The following is a 20,319-nucleotide window of genomic DNA, read 5'->3' as shown; positions in this document are numbered from 1 at the left end:
AGGGTGATATTGCAACTTTCTATACTATAGCATGTCTCGTCAGGCTATTTTAAACTGTTTTCACGTGTTTTTAGTCTTTTTGGGATGTGTCATATTTTGACATTTTGCCATACTATAGCCTTGCTTTTCGGTCATTTTTTCAACATGCATTTTTATTGTGTTTTTGGTCATTTTTGCAACTTTCTATACTATGGCATGTTTCGTCAGGCTATTTTATGCTGTTTTGAGGTATTTTTAGCTGTTTTTGGGATGTATCATATTTTGACATTTTTGCCATACTATAGCCTTGCTTTTTTGGTCAGTTTTTCAACATGCCTTTTTATTGTATTTTTGGGTGTTTTTGCAACTTTCTATACTATGGCATGTTTCCTCAGGCTATTTTAAGCTGTTTTGAGGTGTTTTTAGCTGTTTTTGGGGTGTGTCATATTTTGACATTTTTGCCATACTATAGCCTTGCTTTTTGGTCAATTTTTTCAACATGCGATATTATGGTGTCTTTGGCCGTTTTTGTATCATCCTATGCTGTGTCCTCTTTCGGCGTTGTATTTCATGCAGTTTAATATGGTTTTCAGCATTTATTTGGAAATGTCATATTTCGACATTTTTTCCACATTATAGCTTTGCTTTCACAGTCAGTTTTTCAACATACAATATTATGGTGTTTTTGGCTGTTCTTGCAACAACCTATGCTATAGCATGCCTCGGCTTGCTATTTTTTGTTATTTCATGTGGTTTTTCAGACGTTTTTTGGATATGTCTGTTACGGCCAGACACACACAAATGCTCAGAGATCACCCGAACACATAAAAGAACGCCACACAGATCACAGAAACAAAATCAAACAGTTTATTTAGCAACAACTTAACCAACAAGTAACCAAAATTAAAAGAGGGAGTTTGAGACCCCAGCCAAAACAATTAAAGAATGGGAAACGCTGGGCCAACCACACAGTGGGCCGTTGGACACAGCTCATTCCCCTAAACAAAAACACTTTAAAACATGGACCGAATACTGGGCTGCTGGTGACCTCTGATCCCAACCTAAGATTGCATACAGAAAAAAAGGAAAACTCAACAGAGGGACATCGCTCTGTTGTTCCTGCTATTTCTGTGGTCAGCATCGGCTGTGATTGACACGTCTAACAGAGAGGGCGAGCTTTTATCCTCCTCGTGATTTGGAGCACCTGGAGGAGGAGAGAAACGCACATACACAAACATGGAGAGACAGAGAAAAAGGAGAGAAAACACTGGCAAAAACCGCTGGCACATGCAACATTTCATATTTTCATATTTTTGCCATACTATAGCCTTGCTTTTTCTGTCATTTTTCAACATGCTATGTTATTGAGTTTTTGGCCGTTTTTGCAACATCCTATTCTATGGCGTGTCTCGGCATGGTATTTTATCGGTTTTAATGTAGTTTGCAGCATTTTTTTTCAAATGTCATAATTTGACATTTTTGCCATACTATAGCCTTGCCTTTTCGGTCATTTTTTCAACATGCATTTTTATTGTGTTTTTGGTCATTTTTGCAACTTTCTATGCCATGGCATGTCTCGTTGCACTATTTTATGCTGTTTTGAGGTGTTTTTAGCTGTTTTTGTGATGTGTCATATTTTGACATTTTTGCCATACTATAGCCTTACCTTTTTGGTCATTTTTTCAACATGCATTTTTATTGTTTTTTTGGTCGTTTTTGCAACTTTCTATACTATGGCATGTTTCCTCAGGCTATTTTAAGCTGTTTTGAGGTGTTTTTAGCTGGTTTTGGGGTATGTCATATTTTGAAATTTTTGCCATACTATAGCCTTGCCTTTTTGGTCAGTTTTTCAACATGCATTTTTATTGTGTTTTAGGGTGATTTTGCAACTTTCTATGCTATGGCATGTTTCGTCAGGCTATTTTATGCTGTTTTGAGGTGTTTTTAGCTGTTTTTGGGATGTGTCATATCTTGACATTTTTGCCATACTATAGCCTTGCCTTTTTGGTCATTTTTTCAACATGCATTTTTATTGTGGTTTTGGTTGTTTTTGCAACTTTCTATGCTATGGCATGTTTCGGCAGGCTATTTTATGCTGGTTTCAGGTGTTTTTAGCTGTTTTTTGGATGTGTCATATTTTGACATTTTTGCCATACTATAGCCTTGCCTTTTTGGTCATTTTTTCAACATGCATTTTTATTGTGTTTTAGGGTGATTCTGCAACTTTCTATACTATGGCATGTCTCGTTGCACTATTTTATGCTGTTTTGGGGTGTTTTTAATCTTTTTTGGGATGTGTCATATTTTGACATTTTTGCCATACTATAGCCTTGCCTTTTTGGTCATTTTTTCATTGTGCATTTTTATTGTGTTTTAGGGTGATTTTGCAACTTTCTATGCTATGGCATGTTTCGTCAGGCTATTTTAAGCTGTTTTGAGGTGTTTTTAGCTGTTTTTGGGATGTGTCATATTTTGACATTTTTGCCATACTATAGCCTTGCCTTTTTGGTCATTTTTTCAACATGCATTTTTATTGTGTTTTAGGGTGATTCTGCAACTTTCTATACTATGGCATGTCTCGTTGCACTATTTTATGCTGTTTTGAGGTGTTTTTAGTCTTTTTTGGATGTGTCATATTTTGACATTTTTGCCATACTATAGCCTTGCCTTTTTGGTCATTTTTTCAACATGCATTTTTATTGTGTTATAGGGTGATATTGCAACTTTCTATACTATAGCATGTCTCGTCAGGCTATTTTTTGCTGGTTTCACGTGTTTTTAGTCTTTTTTGGATGTGTCATATTTTGACATTTTTGCCATACTATAGCCTTGCTTTTCGGTCATTTTTTCAACATGCATTTTTATTGTGTTTTTGGTCATTTTTGCAACTTTCTATACTATGGCATGTTTCGTCAGGCTATTTTATGCTGTTTTGAGGTGTTTTTAGCTGTTTTTGGGATGTATCATATTTTGACATTTTTGCCATACTATAGCCTTGCTTTTTTGGTCAATTTTTCAACATGCCTTTTTATTGTATTTTTGGGTGTTTTTGCAACTTTCTATACTATGGCATGTTTCCTCAGGCTATTTTAAGCTGTTTTGAGGTGTTTTTAGCTGTTTTTGGGTTGTGTCATATTTTGACATTTTTGCCATACTATAGCCTTGCTTTTCGGTCATTTTTTCAACTTGCATTTTTATTGTGTTTTTGGTCATTTTTGCAACTTTCTATACTATGGCATGTTTCGTCAGGCTATTTTATGCTGTTTTGAGGTGTTTTTAGCTGTTTTTGGGATGTATCATATTTTGACATTTTTGCCATACTATAGCCTTGCCTTTTTGGTCATTTTTTCAACATGCATTTTTATTGTGTTTTAGGGTGATTCTGCAACTTTCTATGCTATGGCATGTCTCGTTGCACTATTTTATGCTGTTTTGGGGTGTTTTTAGTCTTTTTTGGGATGTGTCATATTTTGACATTTTTGCCATACTATAGCCTTGCCTTTTTGGTCATTTTTTCATTGTGCATTTTTATTGTGTTTTAGGGTGATTTTGCAACTTTCTATGCTATGGCATGTTTCGGCAGGCTGTTTTAAGCTGTTTTGAGGTGTTTTTAGCTGTTTTTGGGATGTGTCATATTTTGACATTTTTGCCATACTATAGCCTTGCCTTTTTGGTCATTTTTTCAACATGCATTTTTATTGTGTTTTAGGGTGATTCTGCAACTTTCTATACTATGGCATGTCTCGTTGCACTATTTTATGCTGTTTTGGGGTGTTTTTAGTCTTTTTTGGATGTGTCATATTTTGACATTTTTGCCATACTATAGCCTTGCCTTTTTGGTCATTTTTTCAACATGCATTTTTATTGTGTTTTTGGCTGTTTTTGCAACTTTCTATACTATGGCATGTCTCGTCGGGCTATTTTATGCTGGTTTCAGGTGTTTTTAGTCTTTTTTGGATGTGTCATATTTTGACATTTTTGCCATACTATAGCCTTGCCTTTTTGGTCATTTTTTCAACATGCATTTTTATTGTGTTTTAGGGTGATTCTGCAACTTTCTATACTATGGCATGTCTCGTTGCACTATTTTATGCTGTTTTGGGGTGTTTTTAGTCTTTTTTGGATGTGTCATATTTTGACATTTTTGCCATACTATAGCCTTGCCTTTTTGGTCATTTTTTCAACATGCATTTTTATTGTGTTATAGGGTGATATTGCAACTTTCTATACTATAGCATGTCTCGTCAGGCTATTTTTTGCTGGTTTCACGTGTTTTTAGTCTTTTTTGGGTTGTGTCATATTTTGACATTTTTGCCATACTATAGCCTTGCTTTTCGGTCATTTTTTCAACATGCATTTTTATTGTGTTTTTGGTCATTTTTGCAACTTTCTATACTATGGCATGTTTCGTCAGGCTATTTTATGCTGTTTTGAGGTGTTTTTAGCTGTTTTTGGGATGTATCATATTTTGACATTTTTGCCATACTATAGCCTTGCTTTTTTGGTCAGTTTTTCAACATGCCTTTTTATTGTATTTTTGGGTGTTTTTGCAACTTTCTATACTATGGCATGTTTCCTCAGGCTATTTTAAGCTGTTTTGAGGTGTTTTTAGCTGTTTTTGGGTTGTGTCATATTTTGACATTTTTGCCATACTATAGCCTTGCTTTTCGGTCATTTTTTCAACTTGCATTTTTATTGTGTTTTTGGTCATTTTTGCAACTTTCTATACTATGGCATGTTTCGTCAGGCTATTTTATGCTGTTTTGAGGTGTTTTTAGCTGTTTTTGGGATGTATCATATTTTGACATTTTGCCATACTATAGCCTTGCCTTTTGGTCATTTTTCAACATGCATTTTTATTGTGTTTTGGGGTGATTCTGCAACTTTCTATACTATGGCATGTCTCGTTGCACTATTTTATGCTGTTTTGGGGTGTTTTTAGTCTTTTTTGGGATGTGTCATATTTTGACATTTTTGCCATACTATAGCCTTGCCTTTTTGGTCATTTTTTCATTGTGCATTTTTATTGTGTTTTAGGGTGATTTTGCAACTTTCTATGCTATGGCATGTTTCGGCAGGCTGTTTTAAGCTGTTTTGAGGTGTTTTTAGCTGTTTTTGGGATGTGTCATATTTTGACATTTTTGCCATACTATAGCCTTGCCTTTTTGGTCATTTTTTCAACATGCATTTTTATTGTGTTTTAGGGTGATTCTGCAACTTTCTATACTATGGCATGTCTCGTTGCACTATTTTATGCTGTTTTGGGGTGTTTTTAGTCTTTTTTGGATGTGTCATATTTTGACATTTTTGCCATACTATAGCCTTGCCTTTTGGTCATTTTTCAACATGCATTTTTATTGTGTTTTTGGCTGTTTTTGCAACTTTCTATACTATGGCATGTCTCGTCGCACTATTTTATGCTGTTTTGAGGTGTTTTTAGCCTTTTTTGGGATGTGTTATATTTTGACATTTTTGCCATACTATAGCCTTGCCTTTTTGGTCATTTTTTCAACATGCATTTTTATTGTGTTATAGGGTGATATTGCAACTTTCTATACTATAGCATGTCTCGTCAGGCTATTTTTTGCTGGTTTCACGTGTTTTTAGTCTTTTTTGGGTTGTGTCATATTTTGACATTTTTGCCATACTATAGCCTTGCTTTTCGGTCATTTTTTCAACATGCATTTTTATTGTGTTTTTGGTCATTTTTGCAACTTTCTATACTATGGCATGTTTCGTCAGGCTATTTTATGCTGTTTTGAGGTATTTTTAGCTGTTTTTGGGATGTATCATATTTTGACATTTTTGCCATACTATAGCCTTGCTTTTTTGGTCAGTTTTTCAACATGCCTTTTTATTGTATTTTTGGGTGTTTTTGCAACTTTCTATACTATGGCATGTTTCCTCAGGCTATTTTAAGCTGTTTTGAGGTGTTTTAGCTGTTTTTGGGTTGTGTCATATTTTGACATTTTTGCCATACTATAGCCTTGCTTTTCGGTCATTTTTTCAACTTGCATTTTTATTGTGTTTTTGGTCATTTTTGCAACTTTCTATACTATGGCATGTTTCGTCAGGCTATTTTATGCTGTTTTGAGGTGTTTTTAGCTGTTTTTGGGATGTATCATATTTTGACATTTTTGCCATACTATAGCCTTGCCTTTTTGGTCATTTTTTCAACATGCATTTTTATTGTGTTTTAGGGTGATTCTGCAACTTTCTATACTATGGCATGTCTCGTTGCACTATTTTATGCTGTTTTGGGGTGTTTTTAGTCTTTTTTGGGATGTGTCATATTTTGACATTTTTGCCATACTATAGCCTTGCCTTTTGGTCATTTTTCATTGTGCATTTTTATTGTGTTTTAGGGAGATTTTGCAACTTTCTATGCTATGGCATGTTTCGCAGGCTGTTTTAAGCTGTTTTGAGGTGTTTTTAGCTGTTTTTGGGATGTGTCATATTTTGACATTTTTGCCATACTATAGCCTTGCCTTTTTGGTCATTTTTTCAACATGCATTTTTATTGTGTTTTAGGGTGATTCTGCAACTTTCTATACTATGGCATGTCTCGTTGCACTATTTTATGCTGTTTTGGGGTGTTTTTAGTCTTTTTTGGATGTGTCATATTTTGACATTTTTGCCATACTATAGCCTTGCCTTTTTGGTCATTTTTTCAACATGCATTTTTATTGTGTTTTTGGCTGTTTTTGCAACTTTCTATACTATGGCATGTTTCCTCAGGCTATTTTAAGCTGTTTTGAGGTGTTTTTAGCTGTTTTTGGGATGTGTCATATTTTGACATTTTTGCCATACTATAGCCTTGCTTTTCGGTCATTTTTTCAACATGCATTTTTATTGTTTTTTTGGTCGTTTTTATTGTGTTTTAGGGTGATTCTGCAACTTTCTATACTATGGCATGTCTCGTTGCACTATTTTATGCTGTTTTGGGGTGTTTTTAGTCTTTTTTGGGATGTGTCATATTTTGACATTTTTGCCATACTATAGCCTTGCCTTTTTGGTCATTTTTTCATTGTGCATTTTTATTGTGTTTTAGGGTGATTTTGCAACTTTCTATACTATAGCATGTCTCGTCAGGCTATTTTATGCTGGTTTCAGGTGTTTTTAGTCTTTTTTGGGATGTGTCATATTTTGACATTTTTGCCATACTATAGCCTTGCCTTTTTGGTCATTTTTTCAACATGCATTTTTATTGTGTTTTAGGGTGATTCTGCAACTTTCTATACTATGGCATGTCTCGTTGCACTATTTTATGCTGTTTTGGGGTGTTTTTAGTCTTTTTTGGGATGTGTCATATTTTGACATTTTTGCCATACTATAGCCTTGCCTTTTTGGTCATTTTTTCAACATGCATTTTTATTGTGTTTTTGGCTGTTTTTGCAACTTTCTATACTATGGCATGTTTCGTCAGGCTATTTTAAGCTGTTTTGAGGTGTTTTTAGCTGTTTTTGGGATGTGTCATATTTTGACATTTTTGCCATACTATAGCCTTGCCTTTTTGGTCATTTTTTCATTGTGCATTTTTATTGTGTTTTAGGGTGATTTTGCAACTTTCTATACTATAGCATGTCTCGTCAGGCTATTTTATGCTGGTTTCAGGTGTTTTTAGTCTTTTTTGGGATGTGTCATATTTTGACATTTTTGCCATACTATAGCCTTGCCTTTTTGGTCATTTTTTCAACATGCATTATTGTGTTTTAGGGTGATTCTGCAACTTTCTATACTATGGCATGTCTCGTTGCACTATTTTATGCTGTTTTGGGGTGTTTTTAGTCTTTTTTGGGATGTGTCATATTTTGACATTTTTGCCATACTATAGCCTTGCCTTTTTGGTCATTTTTTCAATATGTATTTTTATTGTGTTTTTGGTCATTTTTGCAACTTTCTATACTATGGCATGTCTCGTCGCACTATTTTATGCTGTTTTGAGGTGTTTTTAGCCTTTTTTGGGATGTGTCATATTTTGACATTTTTGCCATACTATAGCCTTGCCTTTTTGGTCATTTTTTTAACATGCATTTTTATTGTGTTTTAGGGTGATTCTGCAACTTTCTATACTATGGCATGTCTCGTTGCACTATTTTATGCTGTTTTGGGGTGTTTTTAGTCTTTTTTGGGATGTATCATATTTTGACATTTTTGCCATACTATAGCCTTGCCTTTTTGGTCATTTTTTCAACATGCATTTTTATTGTGTTTTAGGGTGATTCTGCAACTTTCTATACTATGGCATGTCTCGTTGCACTATTTTATGCTGTTTTGGGGTGTTTTTAGTCTTTTTTGGATGTGTCATATTTTGACATTTTTGCCATACTATAGCCTTGCCTTTTTGGTCATTTTTTCATTGTGCATTTTTATTGTGTTTTAGGGTGATTTTGCAACTTTCTATACTATAGCATGTCTCGTCAGGCTATTTTTTGCTGGTTTCACGTGTTTTTAGTCTTTTTTGGGATGTGTCATATTTTGACATTTTTGCCATACTATAGCCTTGCCTTTTTGGTCATTTTTTCAACATGCATTTTTATTGTGTTTTAGGGTGATTCTGCAACTTTCTATACTAAGGCATGTTTCCTCAGGCTATTTTAAGCAGTTTTGAGGTGTTTTTAGCTGTTTTTGGGATGTGTCATATTTTGACATTTTTGCCATACTATAGCCTTGCTTTTCGATCATTTTTTCAACATGCATTTTTATTGTTTTTTTGGTCGTTTTTGCAACTTTCTATGCTATGGCATGTTTCGGCAGGCTATTTTAAGCTGTTTTGAGGTGTTTTTAGCTGGTTTTGGGGTGTGTCATATTTTGAAATTTTTGCCATACTATAGCCTTGCCTTTTTGGTCAGTTTTTCAACATGTATTTTTATTGTGTTTTTGGTCATTTTTGCAACTTTCTATACTAAGGCATGTCTCGTCGCACTATTTTATGCTGTTTTGAGATGTTTTTAGCCTTTTTTGGGATGTGTCATATTTTGACATTTTTGTCATACTATAGCCTTGCCTTTTTGGTCATTTTTTCATTGTGCATTTTTATTGTGTTTTAGGGTGATTTTGCAACTTTCTATGCTATGGCATGTCTCGTTGCACTATTTTATGCTGTTTTGGGGTGTTTTTAGTCTTTTTTGGGATGTGTCATATTTTGACATTTTTGCCATACTATAGCCTTGCCTTTTTGGTCATTTTTTCAACATGCATTTTTATTGTGTTTTTGGCTGTTTTTGCAACTTTCTATACTATGGCATGTTTCGTCAGGCTATTTTAAGCTGTTTTGAGGTGTTTTTAGCATTTTTTTGGATGTGTCATATTTTGACATTTTTGCCATACTATAGCCTTGCCTTTTTGGTCATTTTTTCAACATGCATTTTTATTGTGTTTTTGCAACTTTCTACACTATGGCATGTTTCGTCAGGCTATTTTAAGCTGTTTTGAGGTGTTTTTAGCATTTTTTTGGATGTGTCATATTTTGACATTTTTGCCATACTATAGCCTTGCCTTTTTGGTCAGTTTTTCAACATGGATTTTTATTGTGTTTTTGTGTACATTTTTGCAACTTTCTCTACAATAGCATGTCTCGTTGCACTATTTTATGCTGGTTTTAGGTGTTTTTAGCTATTTTTGGGATGTGTCATATTTTGACATTTTTGCCATACTATAGCCTTGCCTTTTTGGTCAGTTTTTCAACATGGATTTTTATTGTGTTTTTGTGTACATTTTTGCAACTTTCTCTACAATAGCATGTCTCGTTGCACTATTTTATGCTGGTTTCAGGTGTTTTTAGCTATTTTTGGGATGTGTCATATTTTGACATTTTTGCCATACTATAGCCTTGCTTTTCGGTCATTTTTTCAACATGCATTTTTATTGTTTTTTTGGTCGTTTTTGCAACTTTCTATACTATGGCATGTGTCGTCAGGCTATTTTATGCTGTTTTGAGGCGTTTTTAGCTGGTTTTGGGATGTGTCATATTTTGAAATTTTTGCCATACTATAGCCTTGCCTTTTTGGTCAGTTTTTCAATATGTATTTTTATTGTGTTTTTGGTCATTTTTGCAACTTTCTATACTATGGCATGTCTCGTCGCACTATTTTATGCTGTTTTGAGGTGTTTTTAGCCTTTTTTGGGATGTGTTATATTTTGACATTTTTGCCATACTATAGCCTTGCCTTTTTGGTCATTTTTTTAACATCCATCCATCCATCCATCCATTTTCTTCCGCTTATCCGGGGTCGGGTCGCGGGGGCAGCAGCCTAAGCAGGGAAACCCAGACTTCCCTCTCCCCGGCAACTTCATCCAGCTCTTCCTGGGGACCCGAGGCGTTCCCAGGCCAGCTGAGAGCGTAGTCTCTCCAGCGTGTCCTGGGTCTTCCAGGGCCTCCTACCGGTGGGACGTGTCCTGAACACCTCACCAGGGAGGCGTCCTGGAGGCATCCTAATTAGATGCCCGAGCCACCTCATCTGGCTCTTCTCAATGCGGAGGAGCAGCGGCTCTACTCCGAGCTCCTCCCGGATGACCGAGCTTCTCACCCTATCTCTAAGGGAGAGCCCAGCCACCCTACGGAGGAAACTCATTTCGGCCGCTTGTACCCGCGATCTAGTTCTTTCGGTCACTACCCAAAGCTCGTGACCATAGGTGAGGGTAGGAACGAAGATCGACTGGTAAATCGAGAGCTTTGCCTTTCGGCTCAGCTCCCTCTTCACCAAGACAGACCGGTGCAGAGTCCGCATTACTGCAGGCGCGCACCGATCCGCCTGTCGATCTCCTGTTCCATCCTTCCCTCACTCGTGAACAAGACCCCGAGGTACTTAAACTCCTCCACTTGGGGCAGGACTTCATCCCCGATCCGGAGGGGGCACGCCACCCTTTTCCGGCTGAGAACCATGGTCTCGGATTTGGAGGTGCTGATTTTCATTCCAGCCGCTTCACACTCGGCTGCGAACCGATCCAGTGAGAGCTGAAGGTCGCGGCCCGATGAAGCCAACAGGACCACATCATCTGCAAAGAGCAGAGACCTAATCCTGAGGTCACCAAACCGGACCCCCTCAACACCCTGGCTGCGCCTAGAAATTCTGTCCATAAAAGTTATGAACAGAATCGGTGACAAAGGGCAGCCCTGGCGGAGTCCAACCCTCACCGGAAACGAGTTCAACTTACTGCCGGCAATGCGGACCAAGCTCCGGCACCGGTCATACAGGGAACGGACAGCCCGTATCAGGGAGTCCGAAACCCCATATTCCGGAGAACCCCACAGGACTCCCCGAGGGACACGGTCGAATGCCTTCTCCAAGTCCACAAAGCACATGTGGACTGGTTGGGCACACTCCCAAGCACCCTCAAGGATCCTGCCAAGGGTCCAGAGCTGGTCCACAGTTCCACGACCAGGACAAAAACCGCATTGCTCCTCCTGAATCCGGGGTTCGACTATCCGGCGGACCCTCCTCTCTAGTACCCCCGAATAGACCTTACCAGGGAGGCTGAGGAGTGTGATCCCCTGTAGTTGGAACACACCCTCCGGTCCCCTTCTTGAAAGAGGGACCACCACCCCAGTCTGCCAGTCCAAGGGCACTGCCCCCGATGTCCACGCAATGTTGCAGAGTCGTGTCAGCCACGACAGCCCCACAACATCCAGGGCCTTGAGGAACTCTGGGCGGACCTCGTCCACCCCCAGGGCCCTGCCACCGAGGAGCTTGTTGACCACCTCGGTAACCTCAGCCCCAGAGATAGAGGAGCCCACCCCCGGGTCCCCAGGCCCTGCTTCCCCAACGGAAGGCGTGTCGGTGGGATTGAGGAGGTCTTCGAAGTATTCCTTCCACCGATCCACAACGTCCCGAGTCGAGGTCAGCAGTGCCCCGTCGCCACCATACACAGTGTTGACGGAGCACTGCTTCCCCCTCCTGAGACGCCGGATGGTGGTCCAGAACCTCTTCGAAGCCGTCCGGAAGTCGTTTTCCATGGCCTCGCCGAACTCCTCCCATGTCCGGGTTTTCGCCTCTGCGACCGCCGCCGCCACACTCCGCTTGGCCTGTCGGTACCTGTCTGCTGCCTCCGAGTCCCACAGGCCAAGAAGGCCCGATAGGACTCCTTCTTCAGCTTGACGGCACCTTACCGCCGGTGTCCACCAGCGGGTTCGGGTGTTGCCGCCCCGACAGGCACCAACCACCTTACGGCCACAGCACCGGTCGGCCGCCTCAGCAATGGAGGCACGGAACACGGCCCACTCGGACTCAATGTCCCCAGCCTCCCCCGGGACATGGTCGAAGCTCTTCCGGAGGTGGGAGTTGAAGCTCCTTCTGACGGGAGACTCTGCCAGACGTTCCCAGCAGACCCTCACTATGCGTTTGGGTCTGCCAGGTCTGACCGGCGTCCTCCCCCACCATCGGAGCCAACTCACCACCAGATGGTGATCGGTTGACAGCTCCGCCCCTCTCTTCACCCGAGTGTCCAAGACATACGGCCGCAAGTCCAACGATACGACTACAAAATCGATGATTGAACTGCGGCCTAGGGTGTCCTGATGCCAAGTGCGCATATGGACACCCTTATGCTTGAACATGGTGTTCGTTATGGACAATCTGTGGCGAGCACAGAAGTCCAATAACAAAACACCACTCAGGTTCAGATCGGGGGGGCCATTCCTCCCGATCACGCCCCTCCAGGTCTCACTGTCGTTGCCAACGTGAGCGTTGAAGTCCCCCAGCAGAACGAGGGAGTCCCCAGAAGGAGCACTCTCCAGCACCCCCTCTAAGGACTCCAAAAAGGGTGGATACTCTGAACTGCTGTTTGGACCATAGGCACAAACAACAGTCAGGATCCGTCCCCCAACCCGAAGGCGGAGGGAGGTCTTGTGAGCTACGCTTTGTCTGGTCCCTCCCCTAGGACCTGTTTGCCATGGGTGACCCTACCAGGGGCATGAAGCCCCCGACAACTGAGCTCCTAGGATCACTGGGACACGCAAACCCCTCCACCACGATAAGGTGGTAGCTTAACATGCATTTTTATTGTGTTTTAGGGTGATTTTGCAACTTTTTATGCTATGGCATGTTTCGGCAGGCTATTTTATGCTGTTTTGGGGTGTTTTTAGCTGTTTTTGGGATGTGTCATATCTTGACATTTTTGCCATACTATAGCCTTGCCTTTTTGGTCATTTTTTCAACATTCATTTTTATGGTGTTTTTTGGTTGTTTTTGCAACTTTCTATACTATGGCATGTTTCGTCAGGCTATTTTATGCTGTTTTGAGGTGTTTTTAGCTGTTTTTTGGATGTGTCATATTTTGACATTTTTGCCATACTATAGCCTTGCCTTTTTGGTCATTTTTTCATTGTGCATTTTTATTGTGTTTTAGGGTGATTTTGCAACTTTCTATGCTATGGCATGTCTCGTTGCACTATTTTATGCTGTTTTGGGGTGTTTTTAGTCTTTTTTGGGATGTGTCATATTTTGACATTTTTGCCATACTATAGCCTTGCCTTTTTGGTCATTTTTTCAACATGCATTTTTATTGTGTTTTTGCAACTTTCTATACTATGGCATGTTTCGTCAGGCTATTTTAAGCTGTTTTGAGGTGTTTTTAGCATTTTTTTGGATGTGTCATATTTTGACATTATTGCCATACTATAGCCTTGCCTTTTTGGTCAGTTTTTCAACATGCATTTTTATTGTGTTTTTGTGTACATTTTTGCAACTTTCTCTACAATAGCATGTCTCATTGCACTATTTTATGCTGGTTTCAGGTGTTTTTAGCTATTTTTGGGATGTGTCATATTTTGACATTTTTGCCATACTATAGCCTTGCTTTTCGGTCATTTTATCAACATGCATTTTTATTGTTTTTTTGGTCATTTTTGCAACTTTCTATACTATGGCATGTTTCGTCAGGCTATTTTATGCTGTTTTGAGGTGTTTTTAGCTGTTTTTGTGATGTGTCATATTTTGACATTTTTGCCATACTATAGCCTTGCCTTTTTGGTCAGTTTTTCAACATTCATTTTTATGGTGTTTTTTGGCTGTTTTTGCAACTTTCTATACTATGGCATGTCTCGTTGCGCTACTTTATGCTGTTTTGAGGTGTTTTTAGCTGTTATTGGGATGTGTCATATTTTGACATTCATGCCATACTATAGCCTTGCCTTTTCGGTCATTTTTTTCATTGTGCATTTTTATTGTGTTTTAGGGTGATTTTGCAACTTTTTATGCTATGGCATGTTTCATCAGGCTATTTTAACCTGTTTTGAGGTGTTTTTAGCTGTTTTTGTGATGTGTCATATTTTGACATTTTTGCCATACTATAGCCTTGCCTTTTTGGTCATTTTTTCAACATGCAATTATATTGTACTTTGTGGCGTTTTTGCAACTTTCTGTGCTATGGTATGTCTCATCGCGCAATTTTATGCTGTTTTGAGGTGTTTTTAGCTGTTTTTGGGATGTGTCATATTTTGACATTTTTGCCATACTATAGCCTTGCCTTTTTGGTCATTTTTTCAACATGCATTTTTATTGTACTTTGTGACGTTTTTGCAACTTTCTGTGCTATGGTATGTCTCATCGCGCTATTTTATGCTGTTTTGAGGTGTTTTTAGCTGTTTTTGGGGTGTGTCATATTTTGACATTTTTGCCATACTATAGCCTTGCTTTTTCGGTCATTTTTTTCATTGTGCATTTTTATTGTGTTTTAGGGTGATTTTGCAACTTTTTATGCTATGGCATGTTTCATCAGGCTATTTTAACCTGTTTTGAGGTGTTTTTAGCTGTTTTTGTGATGTGTCATATTTTGACATTTTTGCCATACTATAGCCTTGCCTTTTTGGTCATTTTTTCAACATGCAATTATATTGTACTTTGTGGCGTTTTTGCAACTTTCTGTGCTATGGTATGTCTCATCGCACAATTTTATGCTGTTTTGAGGTGTTTTTAGCTGTTTTTGGGATGTGTCATATTTTGACATTTTTGCCATACTATAGCCTTGCCTTTTTGGTCATTTTTTCAACATGCATTTTTATTGTACTTTGTGACGTTTTTGCAACTTTCTGTGCTATGGTATGTCTCATCGCGCTATTTTATGCTGTTTTGAGGTGTTTTTAGCTGTTTTTGGGGTGTGTCATATTTTGACATTTTTGCCATACTATAGCCTTGCTTTTTGGTCATTTTTTCAACATGCATTTTTATGGTGTTTTTGGTCATTTTTGCAACTTTCTATACTATGGCATGTCTTGTTGTGTTATTTTATGCTGTTTTTAGCTGTTTTTAGAAAAAACAGCAAGGCTATAGTATGGCAAAAAACTCAAAATATGACCTTTCCAAAAAATGCTGAAAACCACAATCAAACCCATAAAATACCATGCCGAGACACGCCACAGCATAGGATGTTAAAAAAAAAGGCCAAAAACCAATAATACAGCATGTTGAAAAAATGACAGAAAAAGCAAGGCAATAGTAAGTTAAAAATGTGAAAATATGACATTTCCAAAAAAATGCTTAAAACCACATTGAAACCCATAAAATACCATGCCAAGACATGCCATAGAATAGGATGTTACAAAAAAGGCCAAAAACCAATAATACAGCATGTCGAAAAAATGACCGAAAAAGCAAGGCTATCGTAAGGCAAAAATGTCAAAATATGTCATGTCCAAAAAACTGCTGAAGACCACATAAAATAGCATGCAGAGACACGCCATAGCACAGAATGCAGCATAGGAGATAAGAACGCTGCCTGCTGCGCTGCATTCATGGAACTGCAAAAATGTCAGATATTAGAGCGACACCACAGACAGAGTGACACAAACCGCCAGCTCCCACCCAAATAACGTAAAATAGTCATAATATAGTCTGTCAGCCAAAATAGCATAAAAACGTCATACAAGAGTATGTCGTCCAAGATAGCGAAAAAAAAGACATACTATAGTTATGTCATCCAAAATATTGGAAAAAAGTCATACTATACTATGTTGTCCAAAATACCATGAAAAGTCATACTATGGTACATTGTCCAAAATAGCGTAAAAAAGTCATATTATAGTATGTCATAAAATGTTTCATAGCATAGTTTTTCATTAACATTTCATTTAAATGCAAAGTGAAGCATTCTCTTGAAAATATTATACAGAAAGTTGTAGTTGGTGGTGCTGAGAGGACATAAACACCTTGTGTAGGGACGAGAAAACAAGTAACCAGTGTTCTTTTCCCTGCAGCTCGCTCACTCACCCTGTTTGCCATAATCCCGATGCCTACCATTAGATGTTTGCTCTCAAAGCAGGTTCCAGCATCCTCATGTGGTGAGTATGCAGCGTCTGTGTTTGTGCGTAGGTGTGTAAAAGCACAACAGAAGAGTAATTATAACAGTAGGGATAATTGAACATTGAAACCATCACACACACTACTATTATGCAAACACGTTATTGAGGTTACGGCATTTATATTTTTTGAATATAAAAGAAAGCTATGGGATAGCACATACACAGCTTAGGGAGAAATACAGGATCAGAGTACGTAACAGTGAGTACAGAAGGAAGTTGTGAAAGAGGCATGACAGCATAACATTTCCTTAAAGTTGAATTTGCAGTTTCAAAGTCATTGACAGGTCAGAAAAAAAACCTTATCATCTTTGAGCTGAGGCCCCCTTCCCATTTAGCTTCTCTCTTGAATTTTCAAGGCAGTTATTTATAGATATTGAACAAGCAACCATCTTTTTAGTATTTAGTTATTGTGTTTTGTTTTGTGTTCCATGTTTTGCAACCTTTAGAAAAGTCTGCATACATGGAGGAGTGGTGTATACTTGAAACCTGCAGTCAGGCTGGTTTATGCCAAAAAGATGAGGCATCATAAAGAGCCCGCTCTGACGCTGATTAGAGTATCACGCTTCCTCATTCTGACACATAAACGCATAAAGTTTTATCTTGCTCTACTCGTAGGGATACTCATTAACACAAATTTCTTAAACCTCATTACAATCAACAACATCAGCAGCCAAGTTTACGTTTCCTTGATGTTAGCATGTAGCCATGTGTAGCGGTGTAGACTAAGCAATGTAAACACTTGCACTTTTACATATGTTTATCTCATTACTTGAAACCTTAGCCACATTAAACATGACCGCCTGACATTCGAACATTACACACGACATACAAAGCAAGCATACAAAACAATGTCTGACCACTCAGACAGCCCTTTGAAAGTCTGTTGAACTGAAATTTGGCCTCACAAAGATAGATGTGCACACACACACGCACACACACACACACACACACACACACACACACACACACACACACACACACACACACACACACACACACACACACACACACACACACACACACACACACACTGAATATAGACATATGCATGAGAGCCAGGCTAGTTGTTTTCCCTTTCTCCAGTCTATGCTAAACTACCATACAGATATAAGAGTGGTACTGATTTTTTTGTTGCTCAGCAAGAAAATGCAGAACTATCCAGTCTCTGTGAGACTGTCTGTACAAATATGTTGTACCCCTAACTTTATTTATACATTTGACCTCTCTGTCCTCCTTACCATCAGGCACCATTCTCACCACCCTACAGATGTCTCTAAAGTTTGCTGGTCTGGGGTACGTCCCTGCCTTTACTAAGATCTATCAGGGAACCCTGGACTGGTTCCCAGGCTTCATCTTCATGCTCTCCAGCATCATTACAGTTCTGGCAATGATACCCATCAGGTAGGATGTGTAAATGATATAATGTTGCATGGAGTGATAACATCTACTCTCACAGCTTAATACAGAGATACTCAACTTAAGGCCCAACCAGATCTGGCCCGGGTGCCTAACAACAGATTTTCCAGAGTAAAATCAGGGTGAAAATCAACATTTGGGAAAACCATTTACAACATAAGCACTTTGTAGAGCAAACACGATCTCATAATCTCAGTATTTCTACTCTCATCCCTCCAGTATCGTCGGCTGCAGATCGCCTCTGAGGCGACAGTCCGAGAGGATTCAACAAGACTGATGGCACCGACATCACCACCAGCAGTGAGTTAGCAAACAGGAAGTGAGACTCGAAATAGGCAAAAGGAGAAGGGTGCATTTAATCTCACTTCTGATTTCTACAGGCTTTGGCTTTTACAGTAGGAATAAACAAAGATTTTATGTTCAAATGAGCATTTTATATGAAAAACTAATATATTTTAAAGAGGCCTTTGCAGACTTGTATATATAGAGATATAATGAAAATAACACAACCCAGTTTGACTAAAAGTTTAAAATAATTAAAACAACTATTGACAGAGATACAGACAAACATCATCAACCAACAGAATTCATCGGCCAGTGAAATTTCTTTGAGTTGAAGTTGTTGAACACACCAAAGCTGACAGCTGTTTGGTCATTTATGTGCAGACTTTATGTTTAGTTTCTAGATTACATCAACAAGTTATTTATCAGTAATTTGAAAACTACTGACTACTGACATTTACTTGAATGCCCTACTCGTACAATGTCATTTGACATTGTCATGTTAACTGTTGGGCTACAAAATAGAAATACGCGTGTATATATGAAGTTAAAATAGATGACTGATTTGAGTGCAATGAGAGTTTCATTAACCTGCGCGCCAGGAGGGATCAACAGACCAAAAAAAAAACCTTTTTTTAACATTGGTGTTTATGGTTTTTTTTTTCTTTTTTAATGTCACATGCATGGTATATTATACTTCATTTAGAATTTAGTGGCATCCAGTAGTGACATTGCAGAACTGAAATTTACCCAGTGTGCCAAGTGTGTAGAACTATGGTATCTGATGTGAAGATGCAAATGGCCTTATCTAGAGCCAGTGTTTGGTTGGTCTGCTCTGGCCTACTGTAGAACACTGAATGGCGGACTCCGCAGATGCCAGTTTAAGTCACCGCATGTGTCCTGTCATTTTGCTTTATGGTACTGATATTGGATCTGAAGGGAAGAAAATGCAGTCTGCATTATTACTTTCATGTTATCCATTCATTTAACACTGCCCTTTAATTTCTGACACTTTTAGGTATAAATAGCTATCATACAGTTCCTGTTGGTGTAATGGTTTAGAACAAAATGTGAAATATTTACATGAACCAAGAAGCTGCAGATTTATATGAAGATGTAACTGGTATGTTTTGAGTTTTTTAAAATTTGATTTTGTTTATATGTTGAAACTAACTGGATGTAATATGTTATGAAATTCAATTTATTTCTTCCAATAAAGATATTAATAACATTTTAAACATTTAAATGTATTTTTTTATGCTTGGTATTTCATTTTGAGACTTGTATCTAATTCAATTCAAGTCTTACGTCCTCGTTAGGTCATTTTATTTTCATTGAATAATATTTTTTGCGTATCTCATTTCAACCAGTGAAAAATGTTAAAAGATAATTTTACAGAAGAAAGAAAGTCAGCTCTGAGCAGACAAGTATCAAACACGTTCTTGTTTTTTTTTTTTTTTATTATTGGTCCAATATATCCAAAAAAAATCGTTTGAGGTAAAGATAAATTGCATCAAAACGACATCAATATACAAGCTTATCTATAATTACAACAAAATGTTATCAACAATCAAATGTACAATGAGGACTGAACGTAAACAGTACACACTGGGGAAGAATAGAAATAAAAAGACTGAAGCTAGACTCTCACGTCCGCAAGTTGTCTGACTTTTTACCTTTTGCACAGGTTTGATTGATCAGGTTTATCCTGCACTGCAAATCAGATTTTACTCTTGACGTGTGAAACAAGTACAGTAGGAAAAGATGGGGACATTTGGCTTAGAAACATTTGATTTGTACATTAAAGAAAAACAGAAATTGCCCTTACTCTCCCTTCTACACAGGCTTGAACAGCGGCTGCCGTTGTTGACCCTGTTTGGGGATTTTACCTGAATCAGCTATGCAGATGATGCGTTTCTTTACAATACAGAGAATGAACTATCAATTGTAATTTTTGGCAACTGAAAGAAAGCTTATTAGTTTTTTGCTGAATTTGTTTTCAGCAGAAATATCTGCAAGGGATTGGAGCTACATATATAGTGCAAAAATAAATCAGCAGGCACACAATATAAGATAGGGGATTTACAGTGGCTATGAATAATAGTAACTTAATTTAGTTAATTTAGTGGAGAACTATTGTTGGGGTTCCAATGAGCATAAAAAAGAAAAAATAAAATGTCATATTTTGATTATGCAAGATCTCCAAATCCCTTTTAAAATGTATTACTGAACTATCTACATACTCACTGGAAACCTGACAGTCTTCTCCTGCTTCTTTTATACAAAAATAGACTCAGCTGTACCATATAATTCAGCTGTACATTGGCGTATATTGAATATACAGT

The 20,319-nt window shown here is 38.2% G+C and overlaps 1 protein-coding gene across 1 annotated transcript in view; it reads left to right on the top strand.

The window, feature by feature from the left end:
- The window catches only part of slc46a2 (solute carrier family 46 member 2), a 44,391-nt gene extending 25,179 nt beyond the window's left edge, over positions 1–19,212 (top strand). Inside the window, exons 5-7 of the mRNA XM_042509308.2 lie at positions 16,172–16,255; positions 17,521–17,677; positions 17,912–19,212. Of these exons, the coding sequence (XP_042365242.2) occupies positions 16,172–16,255; positions 17,521–17,677; positions 17,912–17,969 (299 nt within the window). The 3' untranslated portion in view covers positions 17,970–19,212. The remainder of the gene's footprint in view (positions 1–16,171; positions 16,256–17,520; positions 17,678–17,911) is intronic.
- Positions 19,213–20,319: the final 1,107 nt, after the last annotated feature.

This window comes from Plectropomus leopardus, chromosome 20 (assembly GCF_026936395.1).
Source record: "Plectropomus leopardus strain MGB_pleo_1.0 chromosome 20, ASM2693639v1, whole genome shotgun sequence".
NCBI classification, from domain to species: domain Eukaryota; kingdom Metazoa; phylum Chordata; class Actinopteri; order Perciformes; family Serranidae; genus Plectropomus; species Plectropomus leopardus.
The sequence above is the reverse complement of the archived record's forward strand: the minus strand, read 5'-3'. Positions and strand labels throughout refer to the sequence as shown.